The sequence below is a fragment of the Lissotriton vulgaris genome, chromosome 7 (genome assembly GCF_964263255.1).
Source record: "Lissotriton vulgaris chromosome 7, aLisVul1.2, whole genome shotgun sequence".
Classification (NCBI taxonomy): domain Eukaryota; kingdom Metazoa; phylum Chordata; class Amphibia; order Caudata; family Salamandridae; genus Lissotriton; species Lissotriton vulgaris.
The window spans coordinates 1,021,891,430-1,021,905,697 of NC_141695.1; the positions used below are offsets into that span (position 1 = coordinate 1,021,891,430).

General features: G+C 46.2%; 1 protein-coding gene across 1 annotated transcript in view; it reads left to right on the forward strand.

Moving 5' to 3' along the window:
• Positions 1-14,268, forward strand: part of SLC23A1 (solute carrier family 23 member 1) — a 479,920-nt gene that overhangs the window by 319,280 nt on the left and 146,372 nt on the right. The window contains exons 5-6 of the mRNA XM_086931444.1: positions 1,327-1,415; positions 13,814-13,881. Coding sequence (XP_086787570.1) covers positions 1,327-1,415; positions 13,814-13,881 — 157 coding nt within the window. The remainder of the gene's footprint in view (positions 1-1,326; positions 1,416-13,813; positions 13,882-14,268) is intronic.

The following is a 14,268-nucleotide window of genomic DNA, read 5'->3' on the forward strand; positions in this document are numbered from 1 at the left end:
TAAGAGTCTGCTTTACATTAACAATATAATACATAGAAGTAGGCACTCATCTGTAGTTATCGACAAGGGTTATAAGCCAATCCTCTCCACCCTAGTCAATTTGTTACCTATCAATGCCCTCTCCCTTCAATAATGTTTCTTGCTTATTGTATATCTGCTAGTCCATGCTCAAGCATGATTGGCATTTCCATTGGTCTTCATTCACTTTCACACCAGGTGGGCTCTAGCAGCCTGATTCATCATTCTCCCGTTTTGCGAGCCCCTAATAGCGATTCATAGTGAATCGCTATTAAGGACTCGCAAAACGGGATTCATGTAGAAATTGCATAAAGAAATGCGATTCCTACATATTCCTTATTTGCGATTAGCAAATTGCTAATCACAAATAAGGAATAACTCGCCATTCATTCCTATGGGCCAAAAGGCCCATAGGAATGAATGGGGAGTATTCCTTATTTGCGATTAGCAATTTGCTAATCGCAAATAAGATAGCGATTTGAAGGGTGCCAGGGGTGTCCAAAGGACACCCTGTAGCACCCCTCAAATGAAATTATACACAGGTGTTGCCCACACACATGTCCAAAGGACATGTGTGTGTGTGTGTAACATGCAACTCAGAAAAATGCATTTAAAAGCATTTTTCTGAGTTTTCGCAATTTACCACGAGGTCTGACCTCGCGGTAAATTGCGGCCAGAAATTGCGAATTCGCAAAAAAAATTGGATGATGAATTGCATTTAAGGAATCTCAAATAGAGATTCCTTAAATGTAATTCCTCGCAAAATTGCGAGATCGCAATTAGCGATTTTTGCATTTGGGATGCTGAATCCCAAATGCAAAAATCGCACTCGCAAAGGGCCAGATTCTCAGAATCTGGCCTTTGCGAGCGCAATTTTGTTTGATGAATCGGGCGGTTAGAACCTGCTCTCTCTATTTTGTTGTGGTGCTTGTGGTTGCTCCATTGCATACTAGTCTGCAGAACTAAAATCAGCTAAGATACTAAGATACCTGGGTTATATGCGGAGATTTGATGAGGTGTAGGAGGCAGGGTGGAGCGCAGTGTCTAGTCGCCAGCCCATTCCTTGCATAAACGTCCTGGTTATAGCAGAAGGGAATGATGATTTGTGTGATGCATGAGTGCACCCTAATGTCTCCGGGGACCTTCAGCATCTGTAAATGTCCCTTGATGAGATCTCCAGGGACTAAGAAGGTAGTAGTTCAGGCGATATATGGAATGTATTAGGTCAGTAATGCTTTACATTGAAACTCATGTATATGTTGATTTAAACTGTTAATTACAATTGAGCATATCTTCTTTATAACCTAGACTTCCTTTGTTTCAAGCAAGTGCGTTTGCTTTCTTGGTTCCAGCCAAATCCATATTATCACTGGATAAATGGAAGTGTCCACCCGAGGGTAAGACAACAATATTTCTTTTTAAAATGTTCAAATATGCTAATTAATATATGAGGGGAACATCACAGATGCTTACCTTTTTCAAGAACATTCCATTGTATTGGATGTATTTAAATGTGCTGCATATGAACCCACTTGACCACCTATGTGGCCTATATGCACTCATCCATTCATGTGCTCATACCTACCAATAGCCCTTATGTCCCTGACACCAATTCCGGCCTTCGACAATCCAGCCATTGATTAATGCGTAATGAGGTTCTGCGATTGAGCAGCAAATGATACAACCATATGGAGAGTTACCATTGAAAAATAGCCTGAAGCCACCCTGTTAGTGATTCTAACTACACATAGCTTTTATGACTGAGAGGCGACGGAGCGGAGCATACCAGGACCTAGGCAACCATTTAAGGCGTACTGCCAATGATCACCATTTGGGTAAAATATTGACGTCTGTTTCGAATCAGGTGATTTACCTTCTGAATTGGACACATTTCTGAAGGTTAGAAAAGTTCAGTGGGATATGGAGTCCCAAGATGTGGCTGAGAAGGGATCCTTGAGTATAAATTTTTATAGATTCGGTCAGGAGAATCCTTATCCGAGGAATGTGCACACTTTTTTACTTGGAACTGGTCCTGTTCCCTATTTATTCTTGTGTCACGTTTTGTGAATATCAAAAAAAAGAAAATTCAGCATCCAAGTTTTAGTTAAGATTTTAATTTAAAGTTCATTGATTTCTTCTGTTTGTGAAATTTCATGGAGACATTACAAAATATGAATTTTCAATGATCATTCCATCTAGGCAAAAACCCAATGCATTTCGGGTCACTCAAATGGACCCTTCTTCAGGGGTCTAAAAGAATAAACAATAAACAAAAACTAATCAGTCCTGAAATGAATAAAATAAAGTATATACATAATATTATTGACAATGTTCAGTGCTGACATGGTTTTAGATTTTCAATAAAGTTTGTTCAAACAGTGTATTGTGCAGTTCTAGTCCTTAATGCATAGTATCTTACATGCTATATTGGTAACAATGAGACAACGGTTGTTCAAAGCAGAGTAATATATAGTGCAAATCATTGGTACATGGTGTGTTATTATGTCTTTCTTGCTAGGTACTTTAGAATCAATCAGGACTTATGGCTTCCATTATTAATGCACTTGTGTGTCATTTACCCCTCGGAAGTTAACTAGATATTTATATATTGAAAGGGAACGCATTTTATAAATAAGACTTTCCTCTACCATTGCTCATCAAAAGTCGAGTGAGCGTGTGCTATGGGATTTATTCGCTGTCGTCGGTTTGATATTTAATGTGTAGCTTTAGTCTATCTGTCTTACCTTTGTTTTTTAGTGTTGATCTGGTCTATTTTTAGTGCTTGCAATACCAAAAGCTTTTGCCTAAAAGCTTTCTCCATAGTTCTAAATCTATCGTACCGGACGGCACGGGTAAAGACCAGCTACGGTCTAAATTAGGTTTATATTAGCAGCATGGTGCTCGCATGTGAATCGTGGCCTAAAGTTAAAAGTCGCATAGCCACAGGGAGTGGTGATAAATTGTATCAGGTTTATCCTCGTTATTTATCTGAGCAAATCTGATCCTTTTTTTTTTTAACACTTTATTGAAGCGAATGAAGTAATCCACAGTTGTAAAGACCAATTACATATCAAGTACAAAAAAACATCAGATGCAATGCCGAACATTGCACGTAAAACACTGGTGTACTCAGTAGGATTGCGTATTTGGACATTGAGAATGATACAAGGTACATATTTTTTGATAAGGCAACAGAAAATCACAAAGAACATAATGAACATCACAGAAGTTGAAAGCAAAATAAAAGAAACTAAAATCATATCTACAAGATTGCAAGACCAATACAGCAAGTCAGCTCGCGATGTGTTAACCACCACTTCAGACAACATCTTCAGCCCAGACTCAGCAGACGACACCAAGCACCCCACTACCCGGGCACAGGCGGCTCGATACAGCCCACACAGCTGAGTGTTAACAATCAGGGCCGGTGGACAAAACAAGCAAAATAAAACCCCCATTAATATCAGGCAAGACATGTTAGGTGCTACGAAGTACGATGTACCACCAGACGACAAGTACCTAGCCTCATGAATCGAGGGGCAAATGTGAGCCGCACGGGTATCCATGCGTTGTCAAGTGCAGCGAAGGAGCCACTCTTGCTCTAGCCCACCCCAGTTGGTGTGTTAGGATGAAGTGACTGAGATGGCGTGTCCTGAGCCAGTTTCGCAATGTATTGGCAATATGGACCCCAAATGTCTGTTGGGCGGGAAGAAGTTGGGAGTTGTTCCGAATATTCCACACTATTCACATTGCAGTATGCCACACTCCCAAGCCACGAGGTGATCGTCGGGGCACGTCTTGCGCACCAGAGCAGTGCCACTTCTCTTTTGGCCAAGAGGAAGCAAATGGACGCTAATTTACGAAGCTTGTGGGGGAAATTCGCAACATAGCCCAGCAGCGCAATTTCCGGTGTAACAGTTAACGGCAAACCCAACACTTCACCCAAAATCCTGTGGACCTCTACCCAGTAAGTGTGTAGCCTCGGGCAAGTCCAAGACAGGTGCGCGAAGTCCGCCTGCGGGGCGTTACATTTGGGGCAGACGTGAGGTCTATTGGCATCGATTCTGTGAGCAAGCGCCAGTGTGTGAAACATCCTTCGCAGGAATTTAAAGTGTATGAGCTTGTGTCTACTATTCATGGAAACCTCCCTGGTCATAGCACAACATGCCTCCCACGGGTCGTCCGAAATCTGTGTGCCCAGATCATGCTCCCATGCAGCGCGTACCACCCCGTCTGACGTAGGAAGAGAGGACAAGCACAGCTTATAGAGTTTGGACACCACGTGCGCCACTGAATTGTTTTGTATAAGGAATGTAAGTGGGGGATTGTCTTCAGGCGGAAGGGGGAATGTGGGAAATACAGCTCGCAACATGCCACGGAGTCTCGTGAGAATGAAAGCATCCATGAATGTTCGGTCAGTGAAGCGGGGTCTTCTGTCATAGAGAAAGCATGACCATCGGGGAACAAGTCACCGATCGTGAGTAGCTGGAATTTGGACAGCGAACGACAGACCACCGATTCGCCCGTGATGGGGAGCCAGTGTGGGTTGGGAAAAGGAACGGCAGAGGAGTACAGTGTGTCAGTGTGCAGTAAGTGCCTAATCTTGTCCCAAGCCCAAGCCGTTGTGGTTAGCGGGTGTATGTCATGGGGGTCCCGAGGGAGATCCTTGGGGAGGACTGCGTTAAGTGATACTGGGAGCACCGCATCAGCCTCTGGTCTCAAATGTGGAATTCTGGCATCCGGATGATACCAAGGATGGGCGTACGAACATTGGGCAACCAAGTAGTAGAGATAAAAATCCGGGACCCCAAAGCCGCCCCTTTCATATGGTAGTGTCAGTGTGCGCCAGGCTACGCGTGTGGTTTTACTGCCCCACACCAACCGTAACAGGGCAGTGCGTAGTTGTGTGAAAAAAACCTTGGTTAGAGGGATTGGGATGTTGTTGAAAAGGTACAAAAACCGGGGGAGAACTACCATCTTGACGATGGCGATCCGGCCCGCCATAGACAGAGGGAGACGGAGCCATTTGTCCGTATTATCCTCCAAAAAATCCAGGGCTTGTCCGTAGTTCAGGCGAATAATGGACACTGTGTCAAGGTGTATATGGATCCCAAGGTATTTGATAGAGTCCTCGCACCACTCCAGTGGGAGGGAGCAAGGCCAGCGCGTGGTGGCGGGGGTGAGCGGAAACAGTTGTGATTTGTGCCAGTTGACTTTGAGGCCCGAGTATTCGCCAAATTGAGCAATCTCCGACAACAAGGGTTGCAGGTTGGCCTCCGGGGTACGGACATATAGGACCATATTGTCCGCATAGAGCGAGACCAAGAAAGGGCCGGTGCGGAATTGGAGCCCCCTGTGGAGATGTTTCTCCTGGAAGTGTCGCACCAGGGGGTCCATCGCAAGGATGAAAAGGAGTGGGGATAGGGGGCATCCCTGTCGGGTGCCTCTGGAGAGTGTGAACTTCTCAGTAATGGTGCCATTTAAGCGAATGCGAGCCGTGGGTGCAGTATACAGCAGCTCCACCGTCGCTACAAACATTGTGGGTATGCCCATCCTCCGCATCACTTCCAAAAAAAAGGGCCACTGTCCAGAGTGTCGAATGCCTTTTCGGCATCTAAAAATACAGCGGCCGCCGGAGTGGAGGGGTCGATCCTGTGGTGGACCTAGAAAAGTGTACGGAGATTCAGGGAGGTAGACCTGTGAGGGACAAAGACGGACTGTGCCGGTGAAACAATGGTATTCACCAGCAGTGCTAGCCGCATCACCAGGACTTTTGCCAAAATCTTGTAGTCGAGATTAAGGAGCAACAGCGGACGATAGGAGCTACATACCGTGGGGTCGCGACCCGGTTTGGGCAGCAAAACAATGACCGCTTCCCGGAGCGTGGGGGGAAGGACACCAGACTCCAGAGCCTCCGCATACACCTTAACCAGTCTGGGCACCAACTCCTCCTTGTATTCTTTGTAAAAGTCGGCCTTGAAGCCATCAAGACCAGGCGCCGAGGAACCTCTCAAGGAGTCAATGGCCTCAATGATCGAGTCTGGTGTGATGGGATGGGCCAGAAAGTCTTGCATATATTTCTCCAAGTATACCATGGCAATTTCGTTAATATACGACCCCGGGTCTCGGCAATCCTCTGGAAGGGCAGACGTGTAAAGGTGGCGGTAGTAAGATAAAAAGGTATCGCAAATAGCGGGGGTGGAAAAATGGCGCTTGTCTTGTGCGTCAATTATGTCAGTGATGTATGCAGCCTGCCGCGGCGGGCGGAGCAGCTGAGCCAATAATCTGCCAGGCCGATCCCCTTCACTGTATCGGCGTGCTGTGTGGTATTTGCCCAGAAACCGCAACTCTCTGTCCGCGGTTTCCCTGAACTCTAGAAGTAGCTCGAGACGCCGAGGGTCAGCGAGGATCTCACTTTCCACCGTTAATAGCTCGGTCTCTAGCCGGCTCAGAGTAGCATGGATCTCACGTAATGCCCCAACATGTTTGGTGATGCAAACCCCCCTAATGGTGGCCTTAAACCCCTCCCACAACGTGGCCCAAGTGGTCACAGAGCCAGTGTTGATGTCAAAATAATCCTCAATGGCAGTACGGATCTCCTCAGTAAAGACCGGGTCCGCTAGGGCTCTCCCCGGGAAACGCCACTGCCGTTCATACCCGCCCAACCTAGGAACCGCTAGAGTCAACACCACTGGAGAGTGATCAGAAAGTGTGCGCGGAAGTGTGCAAAGATCAGCCACCCATCCCGCTAAGCCCAGAGAGACTAGCCAATAGTCGAGTCTGGTGCTTGTGTTGTGGTAGCTGGAGTGGTGAGTAAAAGCTGGGACATTAGCGTGTAGTTTGGCCTCTATGTCTAGCAGTGAGAAATGCGAACAAATAGCAGCCAAAGCCGCACGGGCAAGTGGCTTGCGATCCGGGGAGGAAGACGTGCTGTCCCTGCAAGGGTCCATCAATAGGTTGAAGTCGCCCCCCAACGCCAGCAGCTCTATGTTTGAGTGGAGCAATGTTAGGTACAGGTTGTGGAAACAGGCCGGGGAGTCAGTATTAGGACCATAGACCCCCACCAAGGCAATCTTGTAACCATACAACACACCAGAAAGTATTGCATATCTGCCTTCTCCATCCACCTTACTGTCTGTGAATACAAAGGGTATCCGTTTGTGGACCAGAATAGCAACCCCCGTGCATACCTACTATAGGTTGAAAACACTCTATGGGTACCCCAACCCCTGGCCAATGAAGCGGTGTCCGCCTGCACCATGTGGGTTTCCTGCAGGAAGAGAACATCCACGTTATGGCGGTCAGCATATTGCAGAACCTGTTTACTTTTACGAGTGGTGTTCAAACCTCGAACATTCCATGACATCAAGTTAAGCCTGGAAGGACCAGCCTGCAGACCTAACCCGGCCATATTGTCAGATCAAGGACCGTGAGCAATGAGTGGTCATCAAACAAGTCGATACCATAAGTCTCGCAATCAAACAAAAAAAATAAAATGTGCCACAAAGAAAACATACAACCCGTCCCCCACCCACCACCCAGCCTCCCAACATCCCCAGAGAGGCAGAACCCAAACAAGCTCTGAACAGCAGTGCAGAACACCAATACCCAATTATACATAATAGTATAACATATCTGCAAACTTAAAGATAACAAACCCCAAGAAAAACGGAACAAACAGGCATTTGCCATAGGGGGAAGCAACGTCACCCCCATGCGGGCGACCCAGCAGCGCGACATACGAGATACTGGCTTGTAATTAAACCCAGCAGAGTCGAACCGTCATCCACCACAGATAAGGATCCATGCTTATAGTACCATCGGATGATCAGCCTAGGCCAGTTTCAGCGAACAAGTCAGCACTAGCCTGCGTGTCAGAGTGAGGTGGAGAGTTAGGCCTGGAGCCGGGAGCCGCGCCCGGTCGCTTTTTGTAGTCATGACAGAAATCTTGGGCCTCAGCTGGAGAGTCAAAGATGCGGAATCGGCCATTCACGTCTACTTTCAGTCGTGCCGGGTAAAGCATGCTGTATTTCAAGCCAAGATTGCGAAGAGCGGCTTTGACACTGGTGAATTTCCGTCGTGCCTCTTGCACCATGAGCATGTAGTCCGGAAAGAAGGACAGCTTGCTCCCCTGCCACTGCACCTCTCCCATCTCACGTGCAGCTCGGAGCGCGGCGTCACGGTCTCGAAAGTTCATAATCCTGGCAATAATGGGACTGGGCAGTTGCCCCGTGCACGGCCTAGGCCCCAGCGACCTATGCGCCCGCTCCACTACAAAGCCAGCCGTGAATGTGTCCTTTTCGAACAGTTCAATGAGGGGGCGTTCTACAAAGGTATCAAACCGGCCAGTGGCAGTTGTCTACGAAACACCAAGGATACAAATATTATTCCTCCGGCTACGCGCTTCCAAGTCCTCATTCTTAAAGGCCACATCTTTAAGAATTTTCTCGACACGTTCCAGCCATTTCAGTGTTTTAGAGAACCCGTCCTCCACATCCAATAGTCTGGACTCAGCTAAGTTGAGGCGGCGATCATGGGCCTGCACCGTGGAACCAATGTCCGACAGCTTCTTCTCCAGGCTGTCAAAGCGAGTATCAAGCGCCTAGAAGCCAGCGCGCATTTCCCCCATCATGGCGGCCATCATGGATGCTGCGTCACCACTGTCCTGTAATCCGTGAGCACCAGAGGCCGCACCAGGTGGGGGGGTCAGCGGTGAGGAGGGGTGTTTTGTCGAAGCTGAGCTTCCTTTGGGAAGGATCCCTTTTCCCCAACTCCAAGGTCGCGTGGAAACTCCGCAGTCGCAGCAACAATAGCGAAAGACAGAGGGCAGGAATCAATGAGCCAGATGGCAGCCTCACCACGAAGCCACCAGAGTGTGGGCAGACCCGGCGGTGAGTGAATGCTGAAAGCAGGACCCAATCTGTGTGAGCGAGGTCTTGAAAATAGCGGTCGGGAACAGCCAGCACAGTGATCTTGAAATGGGCCCCTCAGTTTCATGGGCTCTGCGCCACACCCGGAGTTGTTTGGCAGGGAGCAACCCTCTCACGGCGTCAGCGCCGGAGGAAGGCGGAGAGGCACAGACTCTGAGCCGGTTAGCGTACGGCGGGGCCGCTGTGCGTCGCCGGAGATCGCCGCCGAGGTCCCCAGCAGCCACGCGCCCCACCCCCACCGCCCCCGGCCAAGCCCCACAGCCACCACTGGTGCGCCCGCACGGGCCTGAAATCTAGGTCCCGGTCCCGGCGTTCTCCTGGGCCAAAGGCCGCTGCCGCGCACCGGGAGCCAAGCGCCCCAGAAAAACGGAAGCCACGCAGTAAGGGCGATGCCTACGTGAGGCCAGCGGGGGGAGCAGCGGGGAAAGGAAGCACGGCAGCCGAGGGCCGAGCAGCACTCACCCGGCACACCAGCGCAGAAGGGAAGATGGCGCCGAGGTCCAGAGGCCTCGAATCCCCTCCGCCGTGTACTCTGCTCTAGGTTGCTCCCGCGGCGTGGAAACTTCGCCCAGGTGGTCTGGTGGGCATCAGGAGACGGCTCGGCGTGGCTGGGGAAGGAATGAGTAGCGGATCACATCTCGCTCGCTGCCGCTGGGAGCCCGCCTGGAGGAGCTTCACGTCAGAGTGGCCATTTCGTTCGCCGCCGTGGCCACGCCCTCCCAGCAAATCTGATCCATAGTACTGATGGTAGACTAAGCTTACTGCTGTACCTACAATCTTAAATCTGAAAACTTCAAACTGTCCTACGTTTTTACAACCCTTACTGCATTCAGCCTTTGGTGGGTTGGCGGAATATTTCCATGTTGTTCTCGTCGGGTGAAGTTACCGCGTATCTTCATTCGAACGCTGTGTTGCTTTGAGACACTACGTTTTACGCACTGGAGGTCACGTGAAAAAAATCACGTGTTCAAGGCTGCCTTATTCAGGGGTAATGCAATTAATCGAGGTTATGTACACAAGCTGAATGTTTACCTATATATAATATCGAGACTATGAGCTTCAAATGTATGTGTACCTGATTGTGGTGGTTCTAGATTCTACAGTTATGTAGAGTTATATTGTAAATGAAATATGTAGTGTGATTAACAACCATATCAATCTCTTAGTTGCATTTGAAAACAGTTTCAAGCTTATTGTATATATCATTCTAATTATACTCGCAGAATTTCGGCGTTTGCGAACTCATTTGAGCAAAATGGTATGTATGTAGCAAATTTCAGTGCAAAATAAGGAATCGCAAATTTGGATTCCTTATTTTGCGATTGCATTTAAGGAATCGCAAAATTTGCGATTCCTTAAATGCAATGTTTGATGCAAAAAATAAATTCTAATTGCCCCTAAGGAATCGCAAATTACCACCAACTTCAAGTTGGTGGTAATTTGTGAATTTCTTGAAAAATTCCCATTTTTGCATTTTTCAAAGTGCCATGTGATGCACATACATACCCTTAGGGCATGTATGTGCACCACATGTGCACCCATGCTTATTTCAGGGGTGCAACAGGGTGTCCTTTGGACACCCCTGCACCCTTGAAATTATTCTCTATTTGCGATTAGCAAATTGCGAATCACAAATTGAGAATAACTTCACATTCATTCCTAAGGGCCTCCTGGCCCATAGAAATGAATGGGAAAATATTCCTTAATTGTGATTAGCAATTTGCTAATCGCAATTAAGGAATTTTAAGAAATCGCTAAAAAATAGCGAATTTCTACACACATACCATTTTGCAATTCTCAAATAGCGATTCCTTAAAAATCGCTATTTGAGAATCGCAAAAGTGATACATCTGACCCTAAGTCTCTTTATCCAAAGGAATTCAGCCTCAGGGCAAATTTTACCGATATAGCATGTAAGATACTATGCATTAAGGACTAGAACTGCACATTACACTGTTTGAACAAACTTTATTGAAAATCTAAAACCATGTCAGCACTGAACATTGTCAATAATATGTATTGGGTTTTTACATAGATGGAATGATCATTGAAAATTCATAATTTTGGAATGTCTCCATGAAATTTCACAAACAGAAGAAATCAATGAACTTTGAATAAAAATCTTAAATAAAACTAGGATGCTGAAATTTTCTTTTTTTTTATATTCACAAAACGTGACACAAGAATAAATAAGGAACAGGACCAGTTCCAAGTAAAAAGTGCGCACATTCCTTGGATAAAGATTCTCCTAACCGAATCTATAACAATTTATACTCAAGGCACTGTGACTAAGTGTAACGAATGTAGCTGCAAACAACGAATCAAGTTAAAACATAGTTGAAACTTGTGTGCACAGAGAATCACGAATAATAAAGGGATCCTTGAGATCATATGTGTTTACTGAGCTGCCACACTGTTACTAAGTCCTGTGCTCCAAAGGCACAGAGCAAGAAAACCCAAAGAGAGGAAGCAGTCGAGGTCAGTTCTTTCTCTTGGCACCTTGGTACGATCCTCCAAAGGTGACATTTTTCAAGCCTCAAATTTTACAAAATGTCTTCTGGAGCATAGCGACTGTTAGGAAAAGCCACCAAACACTCAGGATTTCTTCCTCAGATCCTAAGCTATGAATTCTGGTTGCAAGGGCTCCCCACAAACCTCTTGTTTGGATCATAGCAAATAACTAGCTTGAATCGGCCCACTGGAAGATTCGGCAGCAGTATTTTATCCACCATACATTCTGTGCCCTCGGACATAGGAGGGAATTAAACAGATACCATACGGGAATGTCAAGTTCTAATTGGTCTGTTGGTTGTCTTATATGTAGACAGTTTCTTCTACCTTAATTCTTTCTGCCCATTCAAGCCACATGCACAAAATCTCACATGGACAAGCCTGCTTCACTGTGACCGTACCGACAGCTGTATCATGCGGGGTCAGCAAATGACTAGTGCCACTAGCTTTTCATGCTATGCACTGGTTCCAGAGATAAATGAAAAGTTAGAAATCCTTTTCTTCACATGCTTCTGCCAGATAAGCTGAAAACATTTAATGCTGCAGTAGTGAAGATGTCTTTTATTCAAATGTGCTGGCCGGCCTCTCGTGGGGGTGGGTCAAATAGGGTAGATAAGTCTGCTATTGGAGATGACCTCTCTGTGAATGCAACTTAAATTTACAGGCTTCCACGTCTGCGTTTTGCAGTACTGTAACCATTTCCTATTTTAGGGGTGTGTTTTTGGGCAAAGGATACCCTACAGTCCATTGCACCATGAAACCTTGAATTTTAGATCCTTTGTTGACTTGAACAGAGCGCTCCCTGCCTCTTGTATTCCCACTAGAGTCGCCTAGTCACTCTGCCAGATGTGAAAGGAAATCTCTACTGTGACCTCTCCATTTGCCACCACCTCCTCCTGTACCTGCCCAGCCTGTTAAAAAGGGAAAGGTGCTCCAATAACATTTCAAAGGTATATCTGGCCTAGAAGGTAGAGAGAGGTTACCCAAGCACACTTGAAAGAGGAAGCCTTCAATCTCAATGATACAGACATTTACCCAAAATGTAAACTTGAACTAATTGATTATAACAATTACAATTATGAATCAAAATTATTTGAATTGAAAGGAATTGATTCAGACTATGTGTCCGATTATGATGTCGAGCAGAAAGACTCCGACCGACAGTCGGATTCTCCTAGACCGTGTCGGAACCCATCCGCCCGCCTCGGTCGGATTCCAATCTGCCCGACCGATTACGATGTTCATGGTCGGAAGGTAAACCGTTTGGTCATTCAGAATCGGTTCCAACCGGCTCTCGGAGTATCCGTGTCAGTCGGAGCCGCATCGTACAGCTCTACGGACAGCGTTTCCGACTGAGCAATTACGATCCTGGTTTCTTACAGTCTTTCCGAGTGGGACTGTCCAACATGAAAAGGCTGTCGGAAACTCACTATGGGGGGCCCTAGAAGGCCCCCCTTCATCCTAAGGCCTCCGGTTGGGGACTGATGGGGTACCCAAGGGACCATGGTGTGCCTGCGACAGGGTGCACGGTTTTCCGCAAACACCCCTTTTCCCCATAGGAGTCAGTGTTAGCGGTCAGAACACAGGCTCCCATAGAAGTCAATGGGACTCCGACCGAACACTGTTCAGTCACATCGTAATCGGTCATGCAGAACCGCCGATCGCGAATCGGTTTGAACCGATTCCGAGAAGCAGTTGTTGGAAAGTTTCTGCACAAAATCGTAATCTCCCACTAACTGCAGAATATATTAAAAGATTGACATAGATTTTACTGTATATACACAAACATGCAGGGACACACTGCATGCTTCAGGGGCCTGATTCTGAATTATGGGCAGTCATGCAAATAGCAGAGCTCTTTTTGGTCAGTCTTGCCACATTAACAACCTAAGCACAGTGCTAAAAATGCAAACAAAACTGGTTTATAATGACAAATGTATGTCATTAACTTAAAGCATTAATAACTCGATAATAGAAAATAAATATGTTTTTATCTTTTGCACTCAAGGTTTGTCTTAATTACCTTGAGCTTGACTTGGCCATAAGGCACCCAAAACAAATTAAGACTCAGGCAAACCACCTAACAGTTTGAAGTGTCCATATAATCAGATATGACCGAAAAACTGGGCATGTTGATTGCCAGCAGTTCTTAAAAAGCTTAGATAATGCTTTAAACTCAGAATAAAGTTGGGAATGATTTTAAAAGACTGACTACTGTATTGCTTTGGGTGAAAATCATGACTGCTTGAGTATACAACTTGGAATCATGCATATAAATATAGCATCTAGTGTATGAAAAGGCCAGAAACACAAGCACAGATTTCATATTATGGCCATTTCTTTTTCTTTTGCAGAAGAAATTTATGGAAATTGGACAGTCCCGCTAAACACGTCTCATATTTGGCAACCACGAATAAGAGAGGTAGAGCAATTCTTAATGTTATTGTGCCAAGCATGATAGTCACACAAAATGTTGTTAAATTTCACTGTTTTGGCTAATACAAAAAGTTAAGAATTTAATAGATTATTGGTGAAACCATCCTTCACCTTCCCTGCTATTCTCTGAACCATATCAGAGGGAAGAGAGATATGTTAATTGATGTAACTGCACTGGCATTAGTAGTCCTGATAAAGTAGCAAAGTATCATGTGCCTTTCGTCCACTTAAGCTGTGTCAGAGCATAGCAGGAGGAGGGAAGATGGTCTGAGTTGAGGGCGGCTTGTGGTAATTTAATTTAATGTAGCTCTATTTTTGGCAATCGAAACACCTGCCTCTTGACCACATCAGTGAATCCCTGTCCCTTTGAAGT